Raw genomic sequence first — 23,741 nt, forward strand, 5'->3', positions numbered from 1 at the left:
CCCGCCCCGCTGATTATACATGTCATATCGGCCAAAATGAAGGCCGACGGCCCCTCGGACGGACGACGGCACGGAACACACCGAACAGACTCGAGTCACTGACCTCGCCAGACTGTCCAACGCCCGATTATCGGCTCTGTGTGTCCGGGCCTTTAAGCTTAGCACAGCGCCACTGAATCCACAGAGGACACCGGCTGTGATGCATCATGCTCCAGCTCTGCCCTTTTGTTCAAACATGGTCACTTCTGGCCTCTAAATACCAAGAAGGCGATGGCCAAAATGCAAACTTGAAGCTTTAAAATGGCTACTATTTTAACAGTCCATGGTTTTAACTCACTTCATTATGATTCATGTTGTATTTATGTATGTATTGGTCTCAGTAAAGAGAAGGCAGTTTGCTCATTTTAATTGGAAATGATCAAAGCGTAGTACAATTACTTTGTTCATGATGGTGGAATAATCGTGTTACACGGCTACAAAAATGCGGACATCCATTTATATTTTGTTCATTCAGTTGTTCTAAACTTATTTTAAAGCTGCACCAGTTAATACTTTTATATTAACAATGTATTAAATGACGATGTTTAATGTGAACGTTTCAAAATGAAATGCTTCAATTGAGATTTATAAAATGATTCCTTTTATACTTATGATTTATACTGTATCGTTTGTTGGTGGTTACACAAATAACCCTAGCGACAAGCTAAGCTAAGCCTCACTGTTGCTGTTTAATACTGACACATTCATTTAGAACTTCAAACAAACTCAAACACCACTACCACACACCTACAGCACTACCGTAGGCGTCCGGTTACCAAAGGTTAATCCATATCTTCCAGCCAATCAGAATTGAGAATGGTCATGGGACACTGCTTGATTAATGCCTGGACTCCCAACCTGAATGTGAGACCTGAGCACCGCAATGTGTGACATTTTTATTAAATATTTCACATAATTATATCCTGCCGGCAAGGAAATACATATACAGTATGTAAAATAACACTTTTTTTGGTAACTTCAATACATTTTTCCTTACTATGGTGTAGTAGAAAACATTTCAAAGTCATTCTGTAGATCAACAATGTGCAGCTCCAGCTGTAAGCATTGAACACGCTATTTAAAATAAACTTATACTGTATAGAAATGTATAGGGTTTGTAAAAATCAGCGTTTCAATAGGTCATGATGAAGGGCTGACAAGAAAGACAAATGAAGGTGACTGCCTGAGAGAGCCTGTCCTTTTGTCTGTGGACATGTTCATTGTAAATATATTACAAGCGAGAATACACACAGATGCATTAGGCTCAATACCAACTGACAGCATATAGCCATGGTGTGCTTCACATTCAGCTCACAACAAAAGCCCTAATGCAGTACATTCAAATAAACAATACATTTTATTTATATAGCACCTTTCATACATAAAATGCAGCTCAAAGTGCTTTACAGAGAAGACTAAAAATGAAAGGAAAGTCCACAAATATACTGCGTCTGGGTTTCATCTTAAGTCTATAGAGTAGCCACTGTATTTGATCTGGTAAATTATTTTTAGTCCATCCATAAACAGTACTTTAAAAACTGGTGGTCAATCTTCTAGGTAATTTATCTCACATTTAGTGAGATACTGTATATTACCAGGGTACTAAACATTACTTAAAGTGCTCATATTATGCTTTTTCCCTTTCCTTTATTGTGTTATATATCATTTTGGTTTAGTACAGGACATGAACAGCGGTCTACTGGGTAAAAGTCCTTTTTGTTTGACCCATCCATCCATCCCGACCTCTTCCCTTCACAGACTTTGATTAGGACTCAGGTCAGCTGATCAACTGCTCCGGAGTGTGAGGAATGATCTGCCTCTGCCCATTTAAATCTGTGTGTCAGCGCTTGAGTACGGTCTGGCTACTTTGGCTTTTGGAAAGCATTCTCCAATTAAAAATTGTCTTTATTTTTCACATTTTAAGCTCTTGACAAGATACACAAATTATAAAAAAAAGTTGAAGGGAAGATGGGAAATAACCCAAAATTCCCAGATTTTTCCATCCTATTTTTACTCCACCTTACAAGCTTTAGAGTAAAAGTCCATCTTATTACGTTGAAATATTGTCTGATGCACATGTCTATATGTGATATTGTAGCAATGAGTGTAAATTAGTCCATTACAAGTCCTTTAATACTGTTCCTACAGCAGTCTGACTTCACAAGATTTGTTCTATACTTAAAAACTGAAAATACTACCAAAAACAATCAGAATACTTGCACACAACATGTTCTGGTAGGTGATTATCAGTTTCAGGACAAAGTAAAAAAAAAACACACTTCCTCCTGAGGCACGACAGAGACTAATCTGTCAACTGGAAACTGACCCTAATATGAATCAGACCCATGAAAAAAAAAAATCATATCATCTGAAATTCATTATAATAAAAATAAGTAGAGACAGCAGAAAGGACTTTCCACTTCAGAATGTACTTCTATCAATCAAATCAGTCCGTCCCAAAACAAATGCTGTTTTCCCTTTCTGATTCACTACAGTGAACTTACACTGTAGCCCTCAACACACTGAACAAACGCTGACATGAGTTGACACATGACACTTAAGATGCATCTGAGATACAATAACAATGACATGGCCCTGGCTTCTTAGTCCTCGATAACAAACAAAGGATTTCCCTCATTTATAACAGATAGTATGAGCAAAACTCAAAGTATGCAAATGTATCCAAGGCAAGGACAGAAAAACTATTTTCACATCAGCAAACACATGAAAAGGGATGCAGAACTATTAAAAATATCTACAACACACTATATGCCTGTTGTGTGTGTGTGTGTGTTGGTGAGAGAGAGAGAGAGAGAGAGAGAGAGAGAGAGAGAGAGAGAGAGAGAGAGAGAGAGAGAGTCAGTAATAAGACAGACCCTCTAACTCCATAAATCTTCAGTCCGGCCGAACTTGTAGATCAGAGTGCTGGAAAGAGAGAGAGAGAGAGACAGAGAGAGAGAGACAGATAGAGAGAGAGACAGAGAGAGAGAGGAACAGTACATTAGGACACATCTCTGCAGCACAAACAGAAAAAAGGATAAGAGCTTCAGTGGAAATGCTGGGCTATTAGTGTGCTTGAACAAGAAAACAGGTTACTATAGTAACTGCAGTACCCTGTTATATATATATACACACACACACACACAGGAGAAACTGTGATTTGTCAGCTTGGACCTAGGGCTGGACGATTAATCGAAAATGTATCCACATCGAAATTCTGAAGCTGTTATCAAGGTATTTTTCCCATGACGAGAGCAGTTTCATTGGGTGGACTTTTAGTGTCCAATATTGGGATACTTAATACAAGTTGCTTAAAATGCAAATGGGAAAGACACTCTTTTAGTAAATATCGGCTACCCCTAGTTTTACAGACAGGCAATGTTTTAATATTTGAATACTGCTTACTAAGTTGGTTTTAGTCCAGTTTCTGGTTATACTCACCTAAAAAAGATGAAGGTGTTCTGAAAGAACACAGCCAGCCCGGGTGCCACTTCTTTCTCTGGGAATTTAACAAAACAAAAGCACACAGTCAATAACACAACAGTAACAGTAAGCAAAGGGATTCTGAAACGGATGCTCGTGTGTGTGTGTAAATGTAGTCCTTTAAGGCAGAGATGAAAGATGACACTGTTCTGTCTGCGTGACTGAGCCATAATCAATATATAATAATAGTCTGTGACTGAGCTGCATTTAGCTCCTGTTGAATACATCTTATGGGATGACAAGGCAGTCGGGACTCACCCGGAAAGGGTGAGCGGAATGAGCGTGACTAGAGTCTCTCAAATTCTGACGAAAACCTTTTAAACTAACCTTTCTTGATCTGAAATGAAGACAGATTCAACAACTGCACGGCCTATTTCTCTCTTCAAATGTTTTCAGAAACACGTTTCGGTGAACTATTTTAGTACAATATGAGATCGTATTCTGAACAAGCTGCCATGACAGGCTGGCTTTGAAACCAGACCCACGTGACGGGTTCGTCCAATCAGCTGCCGGTTTTCATTTTTGGGCGACAATACAGATTAGCGCCGCCTGCTGTCATGGAGACGTATTACGTCTTGTCTCTTTGGTGTGTTCCGAGGCATTTTTTGACCAACTCGGGGAGACTGATCAGTCCAACTGTCTTTTCTGCTGGCGTTTGGCCATCGGCTCTGTGTGTCTGGGCCTTAACGCTCACAAGGGGAACTTGTAACTTTCAACCGACTGACACGAGTCATCCAGCGAAGTTTTGCCGGTGGGTAAACAAGGACGTTTAGCGATTGAGACCATAAACTTGTTAGGAAAGTGTTTACTGAGGTAATAAAGCAAATGAGAAGTAGCCGTCTGGTCAGTGTGTAACTGCCTTAAAGAGTCCAGTAATACGCTACACTGGGACAAATACTGGACAAAATCCAGAGTCTTCTAAAGTTGATCTAAAGTTCAGCTAAAGCTAATATGAGGCTTCAGCAGTCAAAACAAGTTGGTGCCTTCTAAAGTTACAGTCTTTTTGTGTTTCCCCTGGACAGTGTTTCCTTGCTGAGCCAGGGCAGAGGGACACGTCCTGGTAGTCTTTGAGCGTGCCAGTGGCAGTTTGTGAGATGTGGTTGAAAGAAAAGACTGCAGTGTGTAGGCCCAGCAGCTTCAGAAAAAGCCAGCAGGATGACGTTGAGTAAAGACATTGTTGATGTAGGTACCAAGGCAACAAACCTACACACAACTACCAGGGAGAAGAAGCCAAATCATTAGTGTAACTTGGGACTGCTGAAGCCTCATATTATCTTTAGCTGTACTCAAAACTTCATGGATGAATCATCACCGCCACCAATCTCTCTTTTTATTTTCAACCAAAAGGTATTTTATGATGTATAGGCTATACTCTCACAGGGGGTGTTAACAGATTACATGTAATCGGGATATCTTGATTACAAAAAATAAGTAACTAACGGATAACATTTAAAAAATGGGCAATTAAGCTATAGTTACATCAAGGAGTACTTGAGTACATTTTTATTATATCTTTAAAATTATTATGCCCGCATGTTTTTCTAAGGGTAATTTGATTTGACCAATTCTAATTGCCAAAAGTGTTCTACTGTATATCACAGTACTTTATTTCTCTCAGGTTGCCAGTTTGGTTAATGGTGGCTTAACTAATATTTGTTTTTAATGGTGATTTATTGATAATGGATTATTTCTTTTTTATTTACATTGAAAATAGAAGATGACGTTTTGAGTAAGGGCTCCTCTTGTGTTACAAAAGAAAAAGTTCTCCATGTAGCCTTTGGTAAAAAGAAAACAGCATCCCACAGTACACCTGTACTGTAGTTTGTGCCAGTACTGATTTTGTAAGAGCAATTTGATGTGACCTACTGTAACTGCATTATGTCCCAGAATGTGTGCGTGTGTCTCAGCAAAACTGCACCTCTAGCTAGAAGAGTGGTTGTGTCTATAAGCAGTCCAACAAATTGCTGCCGCGAGGGACTAAACACTGAGAGATGCATAAACACACTGTGACGCACTCGTAGATTGTATTGCAATGATTTAATCCTCTTCTTCCACACGTAAAATACAATTAGCACTGCAGTTACCAAATGTAAAGTTACCTTGTGAATTGAAATAATTGCGTTGAGTGTGGCGCTAATTGTATTTTACGTGTGGAAGAAGAGGATTAAATCATTGCAATACAATCTTCGAGTGCGTCACAGTGTGTTTATGCACCTCTCAGTGTTTAGTCCCTCGCGGCAGCAATTTGTTGGACTGCTTATAGACACAACATTCATACTTGCAAACTCAGAAAGGCTGAAAACCCCGGAGAAGAAAATAAAGGGAAAACAAAATGTTCCCGGTGCTAAAACGATACTTTTAAAACGGTGCCTATATACATATGGACACACTTTGAATGCAGCACGAGGCTGGCGAAGCGAATTTCAAGTGAACGCAACAGCCGTCATACGTTCCTCTCCAGTGAAATACAGACACACTTTTACACTGTTTAGCTGTCAGCATTTTAAACGTGTTTACACCAGCTGCTAGCGAACGGTAGGTTAACGTTACCTGCTGCCAAGTGTAGTGTTAACTAGCTAACGGTAGGCTAACGTTACCTGTTGTCAAGTGTAGTGTTTACTAGCTAACGGTAGGCTAACGTTACCTGCTGTCAAGTGAAGTGTTTACTAGCTAACGGTAGGCTAACGTTACCTGCTGTCAAGTGTAGTGTTTACTAGCTAACGGTAGGTTAATGTTACCTGCTGCCAAGTGTAGTGTTAACTAGCTAACGGTAGGCTAACGTTACCTGCTGTCAAGTGTAGTGTTTACTAGCAAACGGTAGGCTAACGTTACCTGCTGTCAAGTGTAGTGTTTACTAGCGACCTCAGAGTCCGTTTTACATCATTTCTCTTTAGGGATGTGGGCTCTGTAAACTATTTTAAATTGGCCTAAAGAGTGACAAACACAAATACAATGCACCCGGTTGCACCATCTTGAGAATGTCATCCCATATTTTAAGCCTGATATGAAATCATAGAACGGATCCTGATCCTTTTGGATTCAAATAACCTTTTGAATGTACAGTATTTGAACCCTACTCTTTGTTGCTCATTTGTTTCTTTCTTTGTTACAAGCTTTTAGAAGAGTCACTACATGTCTTTGCCAGTATGATAAGACAAGATATGTTGTTATTTTCAGAATAAGTTGGGCTTCCCTCAGATGTGCATGCGAGTTCTACTACACGTTTTAGGGCAGTTCTATGACAAAATGTGTTTTTAATGCAACTAAAATAGCGTTTTTTTGTCTGCATGTCCACAGGTTTCAACCAAGGGCAAATGTGTGTAGTTAGGGGAGAGTGTCAGTGTTCCAGGAACATGAGCAGCATGTTGATTGGGCATTCTGAGCCTTAGGAATGTGTTGCTAACCTGATGCACCATATGGATTGTTACACAGATGTCACATCCTCCACCTTTGCTTATCCTTTCCCTCTCTCTCTCAGTAGCTGCTTTCGAAACCGTTCCCGTGTTCACTCACTCACTATTCCCTGTCGATTGTAGAAGCAAGAAACAACCTCAACATCTGAAGCAAATATAAAGTCCAATGAAAATAATGGCCAAACAATGGAATTGCAATTACCCACCTCGGGGGTGAAGCTGAGTTTTGGGGGCATACTTTTGGTGGAAGACTAAAATAATAGGGAAAGATGCATGACCGTTGTGAAAGATTGTGTCCAAATTGATCGGCATTAAAGTGGCCACAGCTGAGTCATATTTAAAACACCAGTAATTCAGTAAAACAAAATGTGGCCACTCTGGGGCAACAAAGCTTAAGAAATAACACTAGCATATTATCACCTTGTGAAATTGATGGTGAATGTGTTAGCAAACAGTTGCCTCCAATGGATCCAACATCCATTATCATTCATTAGGAGATGTTTTCTGGCTAACTACAGAATGTAAGTCCAATATTCACTCTCATTCGAGCCCTGAGAGAAATAGTTGGCTCTTTAGCTGCTTTATGCCAAACATAACAGCTGCGGCTGGAAACAAGGTTGGAGAGAGCTGTGAGACTGAACCTAAACAGTAAAGTCGGGGATCGGAAAACCAAATTAATGAGCTGTAAACTCTCCGGCTGAGAGGGACTGCAGTCTTTCCCTGCAGGTTCTTCACTATGAGTGACCCCCTTTCCTTTGACATTAACAAATGTAAACTATTATTAATATTAAAATGTATACAGTTAAAAACCCTATCTTGATGAGAGTCTTGATGTGCATATGATAAGGTTTGCTAATTTTAAAATATCACTGACTGACATATTACAAAGCATCTGCATAATTAATGTGTTCCTTGAAATGAAATGTAATCTTAATTTAATGACACTTGGTGTGAGTCATGAGGGCGGTCTCGTCTCGTTGTTGTTTTGTCTGGTCTGGCTTTCTGTCCGTGTCTGCAGCTCACTTCCCCCTGGCCATGTAAACTCCACCTAACTCCTTAATTCGCCCTGCTTCCTGCTCTCCTAACTGTGACAAAAACAGGAACAAAGCCTGTCACAGCAGCGTTACTGCTTGCGGTATGTAGTAGCTACTGTGAGCCAAGTGATGAAGGTCAATGAAGAGAACTGAGCACCTTTCAAGCAGGATGTGCAAGGAGGCAGTAGTCTGGTGATGTGTTAGCCATACGCTCTTGCTAGGCCAATTATATATCAAGTTGTCTTTTTGTTCCCTTGCAGACGGAACAAAAACTTTTGAAAAAATAGTAATTTGTCAAGTCACTCTCTTGCTCCGTGCATGTCTGTCAAATCTGATAAATGTATTTGGCTTCACAAATTGTTCATAAGGACAAACACATAGGTCTTCCATTGGCTGAAGTAAATGCCATGCACCTTTAATCCGTTTTTGTTGGTTATTTGTAAGAATCACAGCCAAAGCAGAGACGACTCTTAATGTCTCCCCAGGTCAATACTTTACTTTAGACTATTCCCAAAGCATCTGCCAGGGACTTTGGACCTTTATCAACTCTATTCCCTTCTGAGATTCTCTTCACAAATAGGCAGCAGTTTGTTTAGCCTAAATTGTTGGCTGGAACTTTTATCAGAAGGTGAAGATGGGACAGAGCTGTGCAATAGAGCAAAGCTTTATATTAACAGGACAATCTTTGTTCCAACACGTATCTACTGTGTGAGACTGAGCTCTGAGTATTGACGGAATGAATGAGACAGCATATACAAGCAGCTGAGATGAGTTCACTGTGCAGGGTGACTGTTCTGACTCCTCCTGAGACAGGAGAGGACAAAAAATTAATTCATGCAAATCAGGGTTGGACCCTGGTCTGTTTCAGATTGGATCCGGATTTGTGGCCCAATGAAGACCTCTCCAGTCCTCTATAGTCATCGACATTAATTTTCATACTCCTGGGTACTTTGGGGTTTTTTGGCCTTTAATGGATAGGATAGCTGAAGATGGGCGAGTGGAAGAGAGAGGGGCATGACATGCAGCAAAGGGCCCGGGCGGAATTGAACCTGGGCCGTAAGGACTGTGCCACAGTAAGGACTGAGCCTTAGTACATGGGGCACACGCTCAACCAGGTGAGCTACCAGGGCGCCCCCAAGTATCAAACTTTTATTATTTTTAACTTTTTGGTACTATAATAATAAAATAATTTGCTATTTCAGTCCATTATATGGAAAATTGAAGAGAGATAAACAAATGTCAGAATTGAAGCTGAAAGCAAGATGAAATGTATCTTTTTAGCTAAAACATAAAACACATCCATAAATTGCGAAAATGTCTAAAATTGCAATAATATCGTATCGTGACATTAAGTATTGTCTGGTGATTCTCAACCCTATTAAAGGCTGTCAGTGAGCACTTGTGCCCCATATGGAAGCATCTGCTTTGTTATATCTCCACCTTTTTCCTTTAATTTGTTTCCCCTCCCTGTGCCCTGCTGTCCACTGATCACTGATTTGATCTTGTGCACATGGCGATAACTTGTACTTGTTGGAATGAAGTGATGGCTTAAATGACCTTTACTCTTTCTGTATGTTAATGAGCTGACAGTGCTGCTGTAGTGCCTCATATGTGATTCTGTACTTAATCCACAAAGTGACCGGACAAGTGCTTTTTTAAATTTGAACTTCTCATTACATTGAGCCATTCTGCTGCCTTGCCATGAAGCACCCTCACACCACAAGAAAACACATAACGTTGCTGTGGGAGAACAAGCCGACAATTACCTGAGCCAGGAAATGTGATTTTTCAAGGTAGCGACTGGCGTAAAGGTGAAAGCTGTCTTTGCCAGAGAGGATAAAACATTCTGTCAGTGTAATAAGAGAAAGGTCATCAGACAAGATGGAGTGCAGTGCAAAGGCCTCATTTCTCAGCGTCAAGATAGAAAGGTTAGAGGTTCTATAACGCTGGCAAATCAGGATCTATGCATGTTAGAGGTGTAAAGAAGATTCACCTATACAAATCAGAAAAAGCTTAACGTGGTTTAATGTACCTAAACAACGATCAATCATCACCAAAATTATCATGGCCATATCTTGTCATGTGTGTCTCTATTTCGCTCATCTTAAAATGTTTCAATTTCAACTATCTTTTTTATTAAGAACAAGGTACAGAAAGACAGTTATATAGAAGGACAATACTTTTGGATTTTTCACAGAACACAAACAAATAAACAAATACCCCCACCCACCCCTTCCCCCTCCCTACAACATCCAGTGCATCCCAATCTATGGAGATTAAATAAGTAGATAAATAGATAAAGGTTATGATATTAATAGGTAAAGGTATCATTCAACAGGTATGAAGAATTAAACAAAAAGAAAAGAGGGTGGAAGCAGCTAATTTGAAAGTAAAGCTTGAAAATAAATGAGGAGGCCGTGCTTGCTGTGCAACATCATGCGTCACCCCTCAGGATCTAGTACTTGTGGATTCATGAATTATCAGAGAGGGTTTTAAGTTTGTTTATGAAAGACATTACTGGGTTCTAGGTAGAAGAGGTCTTTTGACCCTCTAAGTGTGTATTTGATCTTTTCGAGACTTAAATGGAGCATAAGGAGGTGCTGGGTGGTATGGGGGGGATTTCCAGTGCAACAATATCCTTCGGCGGGCAAGTAGAGTTGTAAATGCTATAATGTCCTTATGCTTATTGATAATCCGTTGGTCAGCTGGCACTATACTGAAGATGGCAGAGTAGGCGTTAGGTTGCAAATTTAAGGATAGTGCCTGTGAAAGTATTCTGAAGACCTCTGACCAGTAATCCGAGAGGGAAGAACATGACCAGAACATGTGTGTTAATGTTGCCGGGGCGACATGACATCTGCTACAATTCTCATCCGCCCCAGGATAAATTCTGGCCAGCCTAGACTTGGAGAGGTGGGTACGGTGCAAGACTTTAAACTGAATTACACCTAACCTAGCACATGAAGTAGTTCCATTAACTCTCTTCAGAGCATCAGTCCAGGATTCCATCCCCAAGCTCCTCCTCCCATTTCCCTTTAATTCTATTGAGAGAGGTGTCTCCAAGAGATCATATGTTGGAATAGATTCTCGCAATGAAGCCTTTTAAATTGAAGGGAATTTGGAAGATGTCATCCATAGCAGTAGGTTGAGGTGCATTGGGGAAGTTTGAATCTAGATTTTGCATAAAGTGTCGGATCTGGAAATATCGGAAACGACTTGAGCCGGGGAGGTTGAATTTTTGAGAGGGATGACTAAAGGTAGGAGAATACACCTTCGCTGTAGAGATCCTTAAATTTGGAAAGGCCAAGTCTATTCCACAGGGCAAAGGTGTTGTCTAATCTAGGCCGAACAAAAAGATGATTATCACAGATAGGAGCCAGATGAGAGAAATCTCTTAAACCGAAGTGGTTTCGAAATTGTGACCAAATTCGTAAAGTATTGATAACAACAGGGTTATACAGGGAGGTATAGGGTGAAGTAGACAGAGGGAGACTCGAAGTAACCAAGGCGGGAAGGGATGCCAGAATGCATGACTCATTTTCTATTTCACACCACGACAGCTTTGGAGCATGAAGCCAGTATATGACTTTCTGAATATTAGCCGCCTAGTGATAGTGAAGCAAATTTGGTAAACCCAGGCCGCCCTGGGATCGATGTCGCTGAAGAAGCCTTTTCTGTAATCTAGGGGCTTTACCTCCCCAAATGAATGATGATATAGTTTTATCAATGGACTGAAAAAAGGATTTTGGGAGAAATATAGGGAGACATTGAAAAAGATAGAAGAATCGTGGGTAACACGTTCATTTTAATACAGTTGATCTTTCCAGCCAGTGAAAGATTAGTGGACCTCCAATTCTGTAAATCGTTTTTTATTTTATCAATGAGGGGTATGAAGTTATCTTTGTATAGTTTAGGGAAAGCCCGTGTAATATTGATTCCTAAATATCTAAAGCCAGATTTAGCCAGGTGGAAGGGCAGGTCCTTTTGTGGAATTGCAAGAGCTAGGTTGTTCACTGGGAAGCACTCGCTTTTCGTAAGGTTAGTCTTATATCCCGAAAAGATACCAAATCTATCCAACACCTGGACTATGTGGGAAACACACTGCACCGGATCAGACACATACAACAGTAAGTCGTCGGCATATAGTGCCACCTTGTGTTCCCTCCCCCATCTAGAAATTCCAATTATTTCCGAGGATGATTTTAGCATGATGGACAGAGGCTCAATAGCGAATGCAAACAAAAGTGGACTTGTTTGATAATGAAAAAAATTCAGATTGCTTCCCGTTCGTGACCACTGATGCCTTTGGTGAGGCATATAGAAGTTTAATCCAGGCAATAAAAGTTGGTCCAAAACCAAAGGCCTGCAGACATTCAAATAAGTACGCCCACTCCACTCTGTCAAAAGCCTTCTCTGCATCCAGGGAGATAACCACTTCTGGTACCCCCCTGGATGCAGGAGAATATATGACATTAAGAAGGCTCCGGATGTTAGAGAAGGAGTGACCACCAGTCATGAAACCTGTTTGATCGGGGGAGATCACCTCATCTGTAACCGATTCTAGACGCTGGCAAGTGCCTTAGCTAACATTTTAATGTCGCTATTTAACAACGAAATGGGCCGGTATGATCCACATTGTGTTCTGTCCTTCCCGGGCTTCGGTATAAGTGTTATGGATGCAAGCAAACGTCTCATCTGCTCCTTTTGATTGACTGTCTGAACTTTTAACCTCACACAGTCTTGTTTATCGTTCTGCCAATCAAGCTAGCTAGCTAGCGTTTAGGGCTGAAACGATTCCTCGAGTAACTCGAATAATTAGATTACTAAAAATCCTTGTTTGGAATCAGTTCAAACGTGATTAAAAGGAGAACTCTGTACAGTGTGTCTACTGCAAAATGGAACTAGCTTACCACAATAATAGCACGACGTCAATGCTTCAGCATCTCAACAGAAAACACTGAGTCTAACTTCATCATCCATTCCACGAAGCGGACCCGACAAAAGTAAATCACAGAGTGGTATGGACGATGAAACTACACCAAACACAACAACTACCAAAAACAAACAAGAAAATACGTAGCGGTGACCACGATTTGATCTAAAGAGCCGACTTGTTGACTATCCCTTCGGAAAAACAGCTGATTGTTGCGCACCACTCTCTTTCTCTTCACGGAGAAACAGCTGATCAACGATCTACTAGCATTAGTGTAACAGAGCTGTGTAGCATTATAATCAAATATATAAATGAAAATAGGTTGAGTATATCTAATATTTACATATAGGCCTATATGCAGATCAGTCTCAGGATGAAACTTGTAGTTCTGAAAGTTAAGTTACAGCACAACTTAAGGTCATGTTTATGTATGCCTTAGTTTGAGGTTGTTTATAAAATATTTTCTTTAAAAACTATGCAATATGGCACTTAAATGCACTTAATATGTTTAGTTTTTGGAGCGATGATATTGTAAGCAATGAAGGCAATACAAATGTTGCTTTTTCCGAAAATTAAACCAAACTATTGTATATTATTGCTCTTCCATAAAACAATAGTATTTCTTACCCGATTACTCGATGGAATAATCGGTAGAATACTCGATTACTAAAATAATCGATAGCTGCAGCCCTAATTTTAAAGTATGTATTCACATCTGGATGTGTGTGTGTGTGTGTGTGTGTGTGTGTGTGTGTGTGTGTGTGTGTGTGTAATGCTTTAACTTCTAGCCTTACGGCCGCTAATCATTTGCATTTATTCTGTACTGTATTATGTGTTTGTGTGTGTTTTGTTGGCCATATGTGTTGATATTAAGCGTGTTGTTTAGTTTTAGAGACCTCCTTCTCTGTTGTACTATATAAGACAATAGAGCATGTGACGAATGAGGAAGTGTGTCTTTTTCTTTCCTTAGGATTGGCATTTTGTGAGAGAGTGTTTTTGATAACTTATATTTTAGCCTTTTTGCAGTGGCAGTTTAGTCTAGCTTTTCTATTAAATCATTTGTATTCTATTTTAATCTTTTCTAACCATTTTATTGAATACATGTTTTGAATCATTTCTGATTCTGATTCCAATAAATAAGGCCCCTTGCTATTTCTAACTATTACTTTAATGTGTTTGAATGTGCTAAGCTTAAGTCTCTCAAGAGAGAGACTAGCGTTAGAAGTGTTAGGACATGGAAGAGGTTATGTTTTGAGTGAGAGAAAATGCCATCTCTCCGAGGAGAGAGCACTTAAAATCACTTAACACTACAGGCAGCATTCACCATTCACACACACACACACACACACACACACACACACACACACACACACACACACACACTGATTCCCTGGAGCCCGAGGCTGCCATACAGGGGCCACCTGCTCATCAGATAAACATTCAATGACATTCACACACCATCTGCAGCAATCTTCGACATGTAGACTGCAGTGGCCAGCAAAAAAAAACACACATCTTCTGATTGGTAGACGACCACTCTGCCTTCTGAGCCACAGCCGCAGATGATACTGATTTGCATGATTGTTTGTGTTATAACTGCTTGCAATTTTGTGGTTACTGGCATCCCATACCGAGTGCTCAGAGACACCAGAAAATGACATTTAGGGCCCTATTTTAATGATCTAAGGTGCGTTTAGGGCGTGTCCAAATCCACTTTTGCTAGTTTGACGGCGGAAAAAAGGGTCCGTGCGCCGGGTGCATGGTTCAAAAGGATTGTACTTAGTGTCTTCATTAATCATAGGTGTGTTTTGGGCGTAACATGCAATAAACCAATCAGAGTGTCCTCTCCCATTCCCTTTAAAAACCAGGCGTGTTTGGACCTTGGCACGTTGCTATTATGATGGAGGATTTGCTTCTGCATGTGTGTGTGCTGCTGTGCGTCCCTGTGTGTAACAAGCATAGTGTGCGCGTGCTGTGCACGAGCCTAGGAGCATTTTATTAATTTGCTGTTAAAATAACAATGAAATGCTGCGTTATTGACTTTAGACCAGGTTTTTGTTGGTCAATGGTGCGATCACTTCCCGCTGCCTCAAGATAGCAATACGCCCAGAATGCACCTGAACACACCTCCCTGTAAGACCAGCACGCCCAGAATGCACCTGAACACACCTCCCTGTAAGACCAGCACGCCCAGAATGCACCTGAACACACCTCCCTGTAAGACCAGCACGCCCAGAATGCACCTGAACACACCTCCCTGTAAGACCAGCACGCCCAGAATGCACCTGAACACACCTCCCTGTTAGACCAGCACGAGGGCGCTGGACGGGAAATTGACAACTGGGTCGGTCTTAAACTAGCAAAGACACTTGCGTCGGGCTTTGCGCTGCGCAAGATAGGGCCCTTAATCTCACTCATCCCAGCTGCGCTACTGCCTTGCCCAAATCCTTAATCTTTTAAGGATAAACTTTTGCCCCATTGATTTGCCGGTCCAGTCAGAAGAGAAATTACATAAAGCTGAAGGTATTTTAAAACCCTAAAAGATTCGGGGCTGGAGCTGCACAAGGCACCCCGTCAAGAGTAAGAGATACGTAGATCCAAACAAGATTCTGTTTACATTGCTTAGGTTGTATTATTTTATAATAAAGTACATGTACTGAATAATCCATCAACTTGTTTCTTTGTGATTTCACATGATTGTCACAGTAGGTCCTTGACTGTTAGACTTACTACCTGCTTGGCTGTCTGGGTGCTAAATTGGCTAACTAGTCTTTTGTAAGACCTCTTTACCTCTTACACAGGCTTCTGATTGACCCGTCTGCACTTTATTTTGTTTGTATTACTTTGTATTTTTTAACTGTGTATTGTGTTTTTAAAATGTATCATCTTATTTTTTATGCAAAGCAATTTTTTGATTTTTATCTGACATAAGCGCTCTATAAATGCATTTAGTCATTACTTACAAATAAAAAAAAAAAAAAAAGCTAATATAGAGATTCATTGATGTGACAAAAAGTTTATATATAGAGTATAATCATTAAATGTCTGATAATGATGGAATTATCCAGAAAGCTGAAGTTACTTTGAAAGATAAAATATTTGGCCGGTACACAAGTATCAATGAAAGTACAAAAAGATAAGCAGGGACAGAAGAAGTTGTGAAGAAGGAATAGTTGGAGAAAATGTGAAAATGTGTTGAAGTGGAGGGACACTCACTTGGCACCACGTAGCCACCGAACAGGATCCAGATGGAGGCGATGAGCGAGCCAAACATCATCATGAAGCCGATAAACAGCCAGAGACGAGCTCCTGCAAGCATAGCCGCTCTAATCACTTTCATTAGCTCACCAGGTAGTCTCCACACCAGAGGCCTGTACTAGCAAGCAAGATTTGGGGTTACCGAGGTAGCTTCAGGTTCAACCCAGGGTTTTGTTTATCAATACGGCCAGGCACTTGTTACCGGGTTACATCGCCATGGTAACTTGTGCTGAACACCTAACCTGCTAGGGAGTGGGATTGGGCATCTAGAACTTGTTCCAACTTGGAACCGTTTCAAAATTTACGATTCTAATGGAATCATTTTTTTATTTTCATTGGAATCGTGGTTTCAAATCGGATCATCCAGATTTTCCATGCGTAAGTTTTGGTTTCCGTAGCGGCCACCGTACTTCCAGGTGGCGCTCTAGTGTGGCTTTATTTTACGTTGAAAAAAACTGTAAGTCACCATTGAATAAAAATATACTTTTCCTCTGTGAAATAAGCATGTGGCCCGTTTCAACTCCACCAGAATCGGAATCGAGAATGGATAAGAACCGGAATCGAAAGGAAGAATCGGAATTGGAATCAGAATTGTTAAAATAAAAAGGATGCCCAACCCTACTCGGGAGCGGGTTATGTTGGAGAACAGAGATCAACCGGTATGAAAGCACCGCCTGCTGACCAATCAATACTCGATTGATAACGGCGTCACCGTTCTTAGAAGATCAGCTGGAGCTCGGTGGGCGGAGAGAGAGAGAGGGAGGTGCACTCAGAAAAGCTAGAACATTTAGAGACCAACAAAACCCGTTGACATTCCCTGATGGGTATCTTTATGAAAGATATAGATTTTCAGCGGAGAGAAGTACGTATCTTCTTGAGCCGTATGTTGCCAATGCGACACACATTGGTTTGAATTATGTTTTTATATTTATTTTTTATTTGCTCTCACGATCGCTTACCACTGCCAGGGTTGCGGAATGCATAAGTGTTATTATGTTCACATCTTGTTGTGCCTGACTGATGGGGCAGTGATATTGATAAGCCTTGTAACTTACACATTTACAGCGTCTGCCATTCCTGAATTTAGCAGCAGCGACTGTATTCCTTTTGCCTGTATTACGTGTCTGTGTTCTTCATATTTCTGTAGGATTATCGTTTGCTCTTCTTGTGTAAAATACTCTACTGGGTAGACTTGTCCATGTTTGTGATTCGTATTCAAGATTTGTGAGTCATATGGTGCAAACACCGCCCCTTTTATATGAAGTCACTCGTCGCTAGATTGGGAAAACCTGGGTTGATTGAACAAGTTGATAACCACCGTTGTGTCACATCTTGTGCAAGACTGCGGTTGTTAGGTTTGGTGAAGCCGGGTAACAGACATGTTGACCTTGCTTCGTAGTATAGGCCCTGACAGCTTTGTGTGTGTGTGTGTGTGTGTGTGTGTGTGTGTGTGTGTGTGTGTGTACACACACAACACACAAAAATGTGTTTGGGCAAAAGTTCTTTTTAATCATGTATTGGTAAGAACTGGGTGTATGTTCCAATTATAAAATCGATTATTATAACAATGTGCTATAATGTAGACTACTGCGGCCTCTATTAACCTGTAAATTAATATGCTATAACCCATTCATATATTGTTTGCGCAATTGCATTTGTATTCATGAAAGATTTCATTAACTTATGCCGACCTCAAACCAAACCACTTTTCAAGCGATTCCCGGGTCACAGACAAATTTCCAACACGGGAATGAAATCACGAGTCTTGCTAGAGTCGAGGCGTGCTCCCGTCGTCTCAATTGTTTAGTGTATAAATCAACAAATTAATGAAAAAATGATGCTGTGTGGCAGAAAAAAATGCTGCTACGTCACTGAGTATAATTGTGACATTGTATAATTTACAATTGCTCTCTAATGTTTCATCTGGTGTTTCTAGGCGTTTCCCGTGTTTTGCTGGAAGTTTAAGCAGCTAGAGGGGTTAAATTAGGGCTGGGCAATATATCGATATTATATCGACATTGATATATGAGGCTAGATATTGTCTTCAATTTTGAAAATCATAATATGACACAAGTGTTGATTTGTCCTGGTATCAAAGGCTGCATTACAGTAAAGTGATGTCATTTTCTGAACTTACCAGACTGTTATAGCTGTTCTATTATTTGCCTTTACCCACTTAGTCATTATTTCCACATTACTGATGATTATTTATCGCATTGTGCAGTGCACGGTCACGGAAGGCTTGTATCATGTGGACGTGCCAACAGTGTTGTTGTCATTACGTAGAATCCCTCATGGGGGCTGCAGAAACTACACACTGTAGCTTTACGTTCATTGTACTAAAAAGCAGTCAGCTGCAGCACATTTACTGGAATACATAAATAGATGAATAAACACACACACACACACACACACACACACACACACACACACATTTAGAGAAACACACCTGTCCTGCCAAGGCAGCCCTCTCCATATGTGTCTCCCCTCACCTGGCCATTAGAAACTGCATTTATCCTAAAATAAAGACACCGACAAACAAGGAAGTTAAACAAAATAGGAATAGGTCCTAAATATTCACTGTTCTACACTACAGAGTCAGTCGACCTGAGTACTTTCTAATGTTGGAACTGCAGAAAAAAAAGATGCTTTTACGTGATGTTAAGAGATATTCTCAGTGTTGCCTAAAGGGATTTCCAACCAGCTTTGTGTCATACAATGTGGGTAGTATGTGTAGTTTGTCAACTATAGTAATCTTCCCTCCATCGCGACAGTGCCCAGATCTCACAACACAAAACTAAACAGTAGAAATTGTATCGACCTCTTCTTTTGAGTAGCTTTGAGTTTTGTTAATGTTAGGATGTTAGTGTAGTATCTTTTGAGTATTGAGCTGATAGGGGAATACGGACATGTGACATGAGGGGGCGTGTGTGTGCAAGGCTTGATAAGCCAGATAACTGGGCGTAACAAAGTGCAACAGCCTTTGTTATTTTCACTTTCCAAAGCCTTCTGTTTGATGATGTACTTTTCCTCACTTTCACTTTGAACCACAGGTTTGATTCAGTACAACATGCTTGAAGCAGCCAATTAAAAACGTAGGCCTGTTTGATTTGTATTCTATTTTGATATTTGGATACATTTACAGTTTATTAGTAGCCTTGGTACCTCACTATACTGAGAAATAGACCTTTTTCACTATAGGCATTTTGGCTTATGGCTTATAATATGTTTGTTTTGTTTTTATAACATACAATATCTTCCCCCATAAACATACAAAGCAAATCCTCTTCTTAACTCTGCAAACGTGCATGTTAAACACACCATTATTATTAGGGCTGAACGCTTTGAAGACAATATCTTATTGTTTGTTTGTTTTTAAATCGACAAATTTAGCCGATTTTACATAAGTGGTATACAGAACATTACTCAAGAATAACCAAATAGACAGATTTTCAACCTATAACGTCCAGCACTTACATGAAGAATGCTATGGTGGAGAAGACGCCACATGCGTGGAATGCATGGTTCATCTGCTCCTGAGATGGATACATCACTGCTGCGTCAATCATGATCCACCAGCCTGTGAAGAACTGGGAAAAGAGAATACAGTGTTAACATTTGAGGTATCTGAATGCTTGAGACGCAGTATCCATTACATGACTCTTCTTACATTGTAATGTTGGAAAAAGCTGTCAAAGACAGAGAGAATACAGAAAGACAAGAGGGTTACAAATGGCAAAGTCCTAAAAGCGCCTCATGATCACACGGGCGTGAGTCGTGGGGGAAGAAACTGAGACAATATTAGAGGTCACACATCATTCTCATTTTCAGGTTCACACTTGTTATTTTGGGTTTGTACTAGAACCCAGTGTACATGCTTTAATGTTGAAAAAAAAAATGTTCTCATACTGTCTGTCTGAATATACCTGTATTCACGCTCTGTCTGAAATGCTCCTTTTTAGCATCTGTCTCTTTAAGACCCCCTTAAAAAGCACAGGCTGTCTTATTGGTCAGCATTTCTGGGTCTTCCGCATCTGTGCTCTCTGCGCCATAATTGCAGCTGGGAATGACTATAACGACACTGTAAAGTGTCAGATATACTCGCGCTCGACACGGGCCTCCGTAGATGGCGCGCGCTAAGAGCATGCACGGAGACGTTTATGCTCAACGCATTGTTCGTTGCACTACTCTCTGAAACACCAGGAGGCGTACAAACAAAATAATCTGTGCATAAGCAAGAAGTAGTAGAGAAGAAAGCTGAAGTAAAGGAAATCAGGCTGCCTGGCAACAGTAGTAAACACATCCATGATAAACACTGACGTACCGCGAAACATTACATTTATCTACTCTAAGTATTAAACGTGACTGTCGTTTATCTCCAAATCAAAATGACTGTCTGTCTGTAACACTGTTAGGAACACTCTTCCCATGAAGCCATTTTTTTTAGCTTTGACAAAACGATCTCTCATGTTTTTCCACAGTCTCCAGCAAAATGTTTCTTCTTCTTCTCTCTGACCACATATGTAAGGCTGTTTGACTCCCTGTGGTCTGTATATGAAGAATCACACAGATGTTTGTAGAGGTGAACCTGCTCCACCAGCCTTCCCAGCAGAGCGCGCGTAGTTACAAAAATTCAGAGGTGCACGACCACGCGCCGCGACAGCTTGCGGAGCCTTTACGCTGGAAACGACAGCTGCGGTGACGTCATTTTATGGCGTGCGCACCTCGTGCCAGGAACACCCCACAACTACCGTAAACCTAGCTTAATGGCACGTCCTACTTGTATAGTATAGTTGTGACATCACAACCTTAAGGAAGTCCTGACGGCTCGTTTAAAGGCACAGTTTCTGAATACATTTGTTAATTAAGTGTGTCAATTCTTTAGTAGTTCAGTATTTATACAGCACCTCCACTTGCTTTATAACCAAAAAGACACGGAAATCTCACTTTTACAATACGGCACCTTTAAAGACACAACACTGTTTTGGAAATAGTAGTCAGGAAAAGCAACAACCTATGATTTTAACAATGCTGCTCCCTGCATACACTCACACAAAGACAGTCACACTCCAATATTTCTGCTAAGTTTTCTGTCTCTGTCAGTCATTCAGCCACTGACCAGAACTCCAGAGACAATAGAAGCCACTGCGTTCCTCCTCTCCCCCCAGTCGATGCATTCACACTCTGGCCAGCGGAAGCTATCCAGAAAGCCTGCCATCTGCAGCCCTCTTCCTGTCCTTCTTCTTTTTCTCTGATCCTTCTCCGCACAGGTGAACCAGTCCTCGTCCTGCCTCTGTATGGGTCAACACCTGCTGTTCCTCACAGCTCTGCTGCTGGCTCAAATCAGAGACTCGGTCAGAGTTGCCTGTAGATGATGCATACATACATGTATTATTAACATCTTCTATACACAACCATTGGTCTGATGTGTAACTGTTAGGTTTATCAGACATGGAAACAGACCTAGGTTAAGTGTGCTATGTTTCAGAGGGGTTACTTACTCAAGCACAAATGTGCCCTTACTATAAAGGACAGCTGGCACTGAATCCTTTGGTCATTTTGTTGTTGGCTTGCTCATCACCACTTATATTTGGTTCGGACAGCTTGTCCTTTTACCGGTTCTTCATTTTCATTTCAGCATAAAGTCAACCTCATAAACTGCTGTTATTAAAATAAATTGGCATACTCAATTATTGGTTGGTTTTCACAAATGTTTTACACTAAATCAAATAATAATGAGCGGCACAACTACACATTACATATACATATATATGAATTACTGCCAAGCTTGACAAACACACCAGAACCGGCTGATAAACGAAGCTAGCTCTAACGTTAGCACCGCAATTCTATTTCTTCGTCCACTGTTTGGTTAAAAAAAAAAATCTATTATCCATTATTGGCTTGGTAGCAGTAACACACACACCGTCCCTGGGTTGTGTCAAGGCTTTATTGATGTTAGGGAGCTAACTACGGAAGCTAACATCACGTTACTCGTCTAGCTGAGGATGCAGCGTTCTTGTTTACAACGATAACGCGGGAAGCCAGCTATCGGTTAGCAAACGTCAACCATGAACGTACTGAGTTTAAAGGTAATAACCATGGCAAAGTAGTAATAACCCATAATGACATGTTTTGTATGTAGGGTTACGTGTAAACGCCCACCTTGTCAAGAGCCCCGAGATTGCTTTCAGTTTCCATTCAAAATTCTTCTTCTTCTTCACCGACTTCTTCTTCTCTTATTTAATGGCGGATTGCAAAAAACAAAAAAAAACAAAAAAAAAACTTGTAGGTACATACCGCCACCTACTGTACAGGAGTGTGTTACATCATGCCATTTTACACATAGGCTATCTTAAATTCTACTCATCAACTCTGTGTCTTTTACAAATTGAATTAGTGCTTTCCTGGTGATTCTTATCCCCTCTCCGTCTCCTTCTGATCCCAGTATGCCCATCAGATTCCACCCCCGCCCTGCCTCCTGAACCCTATCTTTAAACACCCGTCTTTCCACCTCATTCAGTGTGCAGTACAATATGCAACCAAATTTACGGTGCCAATTTACGGTGGCCCTGAAGTGCAAATCACAACAGCAAATAGAAAAACGCAACGGCAAATATGAAAACATGACAGCAAATATGAAAACACAACAGCAAATAGGAAAACACTTCAACAAATCATAAAATCCAACGGCAAATAGGAAAACACGACAGCAAACATGAAAACACGACGGCAAATAGGAAAACACGACGGCAAACATGAAAACACGACAGCAAATAGGAAAACACGACAGCAGATAAGAAAACATGACAGTAAACATGAAAACACGACAGTAAACATGAAAACACGACAGCAAATAGGAAAACACTTCAATAAATCATAAAACACAACGGCAAATACAAAAACACGACAGCAAACATGAAAACACGACAGCAAATAGGAAAACACGACAGCAAATAGGAAAACACGACGGCAAACAGGAAAACACGACAGCAAATATGAAAACACGACAGCAAATAGGAAAACACGACGGCAAACAGGAAAACACGACAGCAAATATGAAAACACGACAGCAAATATGAAAACATGACAGCAAACATGAAAACACAACGGCAAATACGAAAACACGACAGCAAATATGAAAACACGACAGCAAATAGGAAAACAAAACGGCATTAACTTCTACTGGAAAAGGTAGGGCCTATCTAGCAGAGGACGGAGCCTCCTGATTGGACAGACGGACTGTCTCTCTGTTAAAAGTAGGCGCTTTTCCGTGTTTTTCACCTCTCCTTCCTGTTAAAAGCCAGACAGTCCGTCTGTCCAATCAGGAGGGTCCATCCTTTGCTAGATAGGCCCTACCTTTTCCGGTAGAAGTTAATGCTGTCGTGTTTTCATATTTGCTGTCGTGTTTTCCTATTTGCTGTCGTGTTTTCCTATTGGCCGTCGTGTTTTTCCTATTTGCTGTCGTGTTTTCCGATTCGCTGTTGTGTTTTATGATTTCTTGAAGTGTTTTCATATTTGCTGTCGTGTTTTCCTATTTGCCGTCGTGTTTTCCTATTTGCCGTCGTGTTTTATGATTTG

At 40.7% G+C, this 23,741-nt stretch overlaps 1 protein-coding gene across 4 annotated transcripts; it reads right to left on the reverse strand.

Annotated features, from left to right (window-relative positions):
- Positions 1-920: 920 nt before the first annotated feature.
- LOC144525950 (transmembrane protein 50B) lies at positions 921-22,431 on the reverse strand. Of its 4 annotated transcripts, none has more exons than XM_078263028.1 (8): positions 22,326-22,353; positions 21,662-21,821; positions 21,280-21,525; positions 19,638-19,750; positions 18,610-18,677; positions 16,119-16,211; positions 3,481-3,538; positions 921-2,964 (listed from the first exon to the last, which is right to left on the reverse strand). In XM_078263028.1, exons 3-8 carry the CDS (start codon positions 21,376-21,378, stop codon positions 2,919-2,921), a joined length of 477 nt encoding a protein of 158 aa, XP_078119154.1. In that variant the 5' UTR covers positions 21,379-21,525; positions 21,662-21,821; positions 22,326-22,353; the 3' UTR covers positions 921-2,918. The 4 variants fall into 4 exon arrangements, with proteins under 4 accessions (XP_078119154.1, XP_078119155.1, XP_078119153.1 ...); XM_078263029.1 differs by lacking the exon at positions 22,326-22,353 and having other exon boundaries at positions 921-2,865; positions 2,900-2,964; positions 21,662-22,314; XM_078263027.1 differs by lacking the exon at positions 21,662-21,821 and having other exon boundaries at positions 22,326-22,431.
- Positions 22,432-23,741: the final 1,310 nt, after the last annotated feature.

Source organism: Sander vitreus, chromosome 11 (genome assembly GCF_031162955.1).
Source record: "Sander vitreus isolate 19-12246 chromosome 11, sanVit1, whole genome shotgun sequence".
In the NCBI taxonomy this organism is placed as follows: Eukaryota; Metazoa; Chordata; class Actinopteri; order Perciformes; family Percidae; genus Sander; species Sander vitreus.

Bases quoted from the DNA above. Each gene is read 5' to 3' on its own strand.
- LOC144525950 (XM_078263027.1), bottom strand. From the start codon at position 21,378: ATGGCAGGCTTTCTGGATAGCTTCCGCTGGCCAGAGTGTGAATGCATC. The intron at 19,751-21,279 runs GTCAGTGGCTGA...CTCTTTTCCCAG, and splicing joins CTATTGTCTCTGGAGTTCTG to TTCTTCACAGGCTGGTGGAT. The intron at 16,212-18,609 runs GTGTGTTTCTCT...CTATGCTTGCAG, and splicing joins GGGCTGCCTTGGCAGGACAG to GAGCTCGTCTCTGGCTGTTT.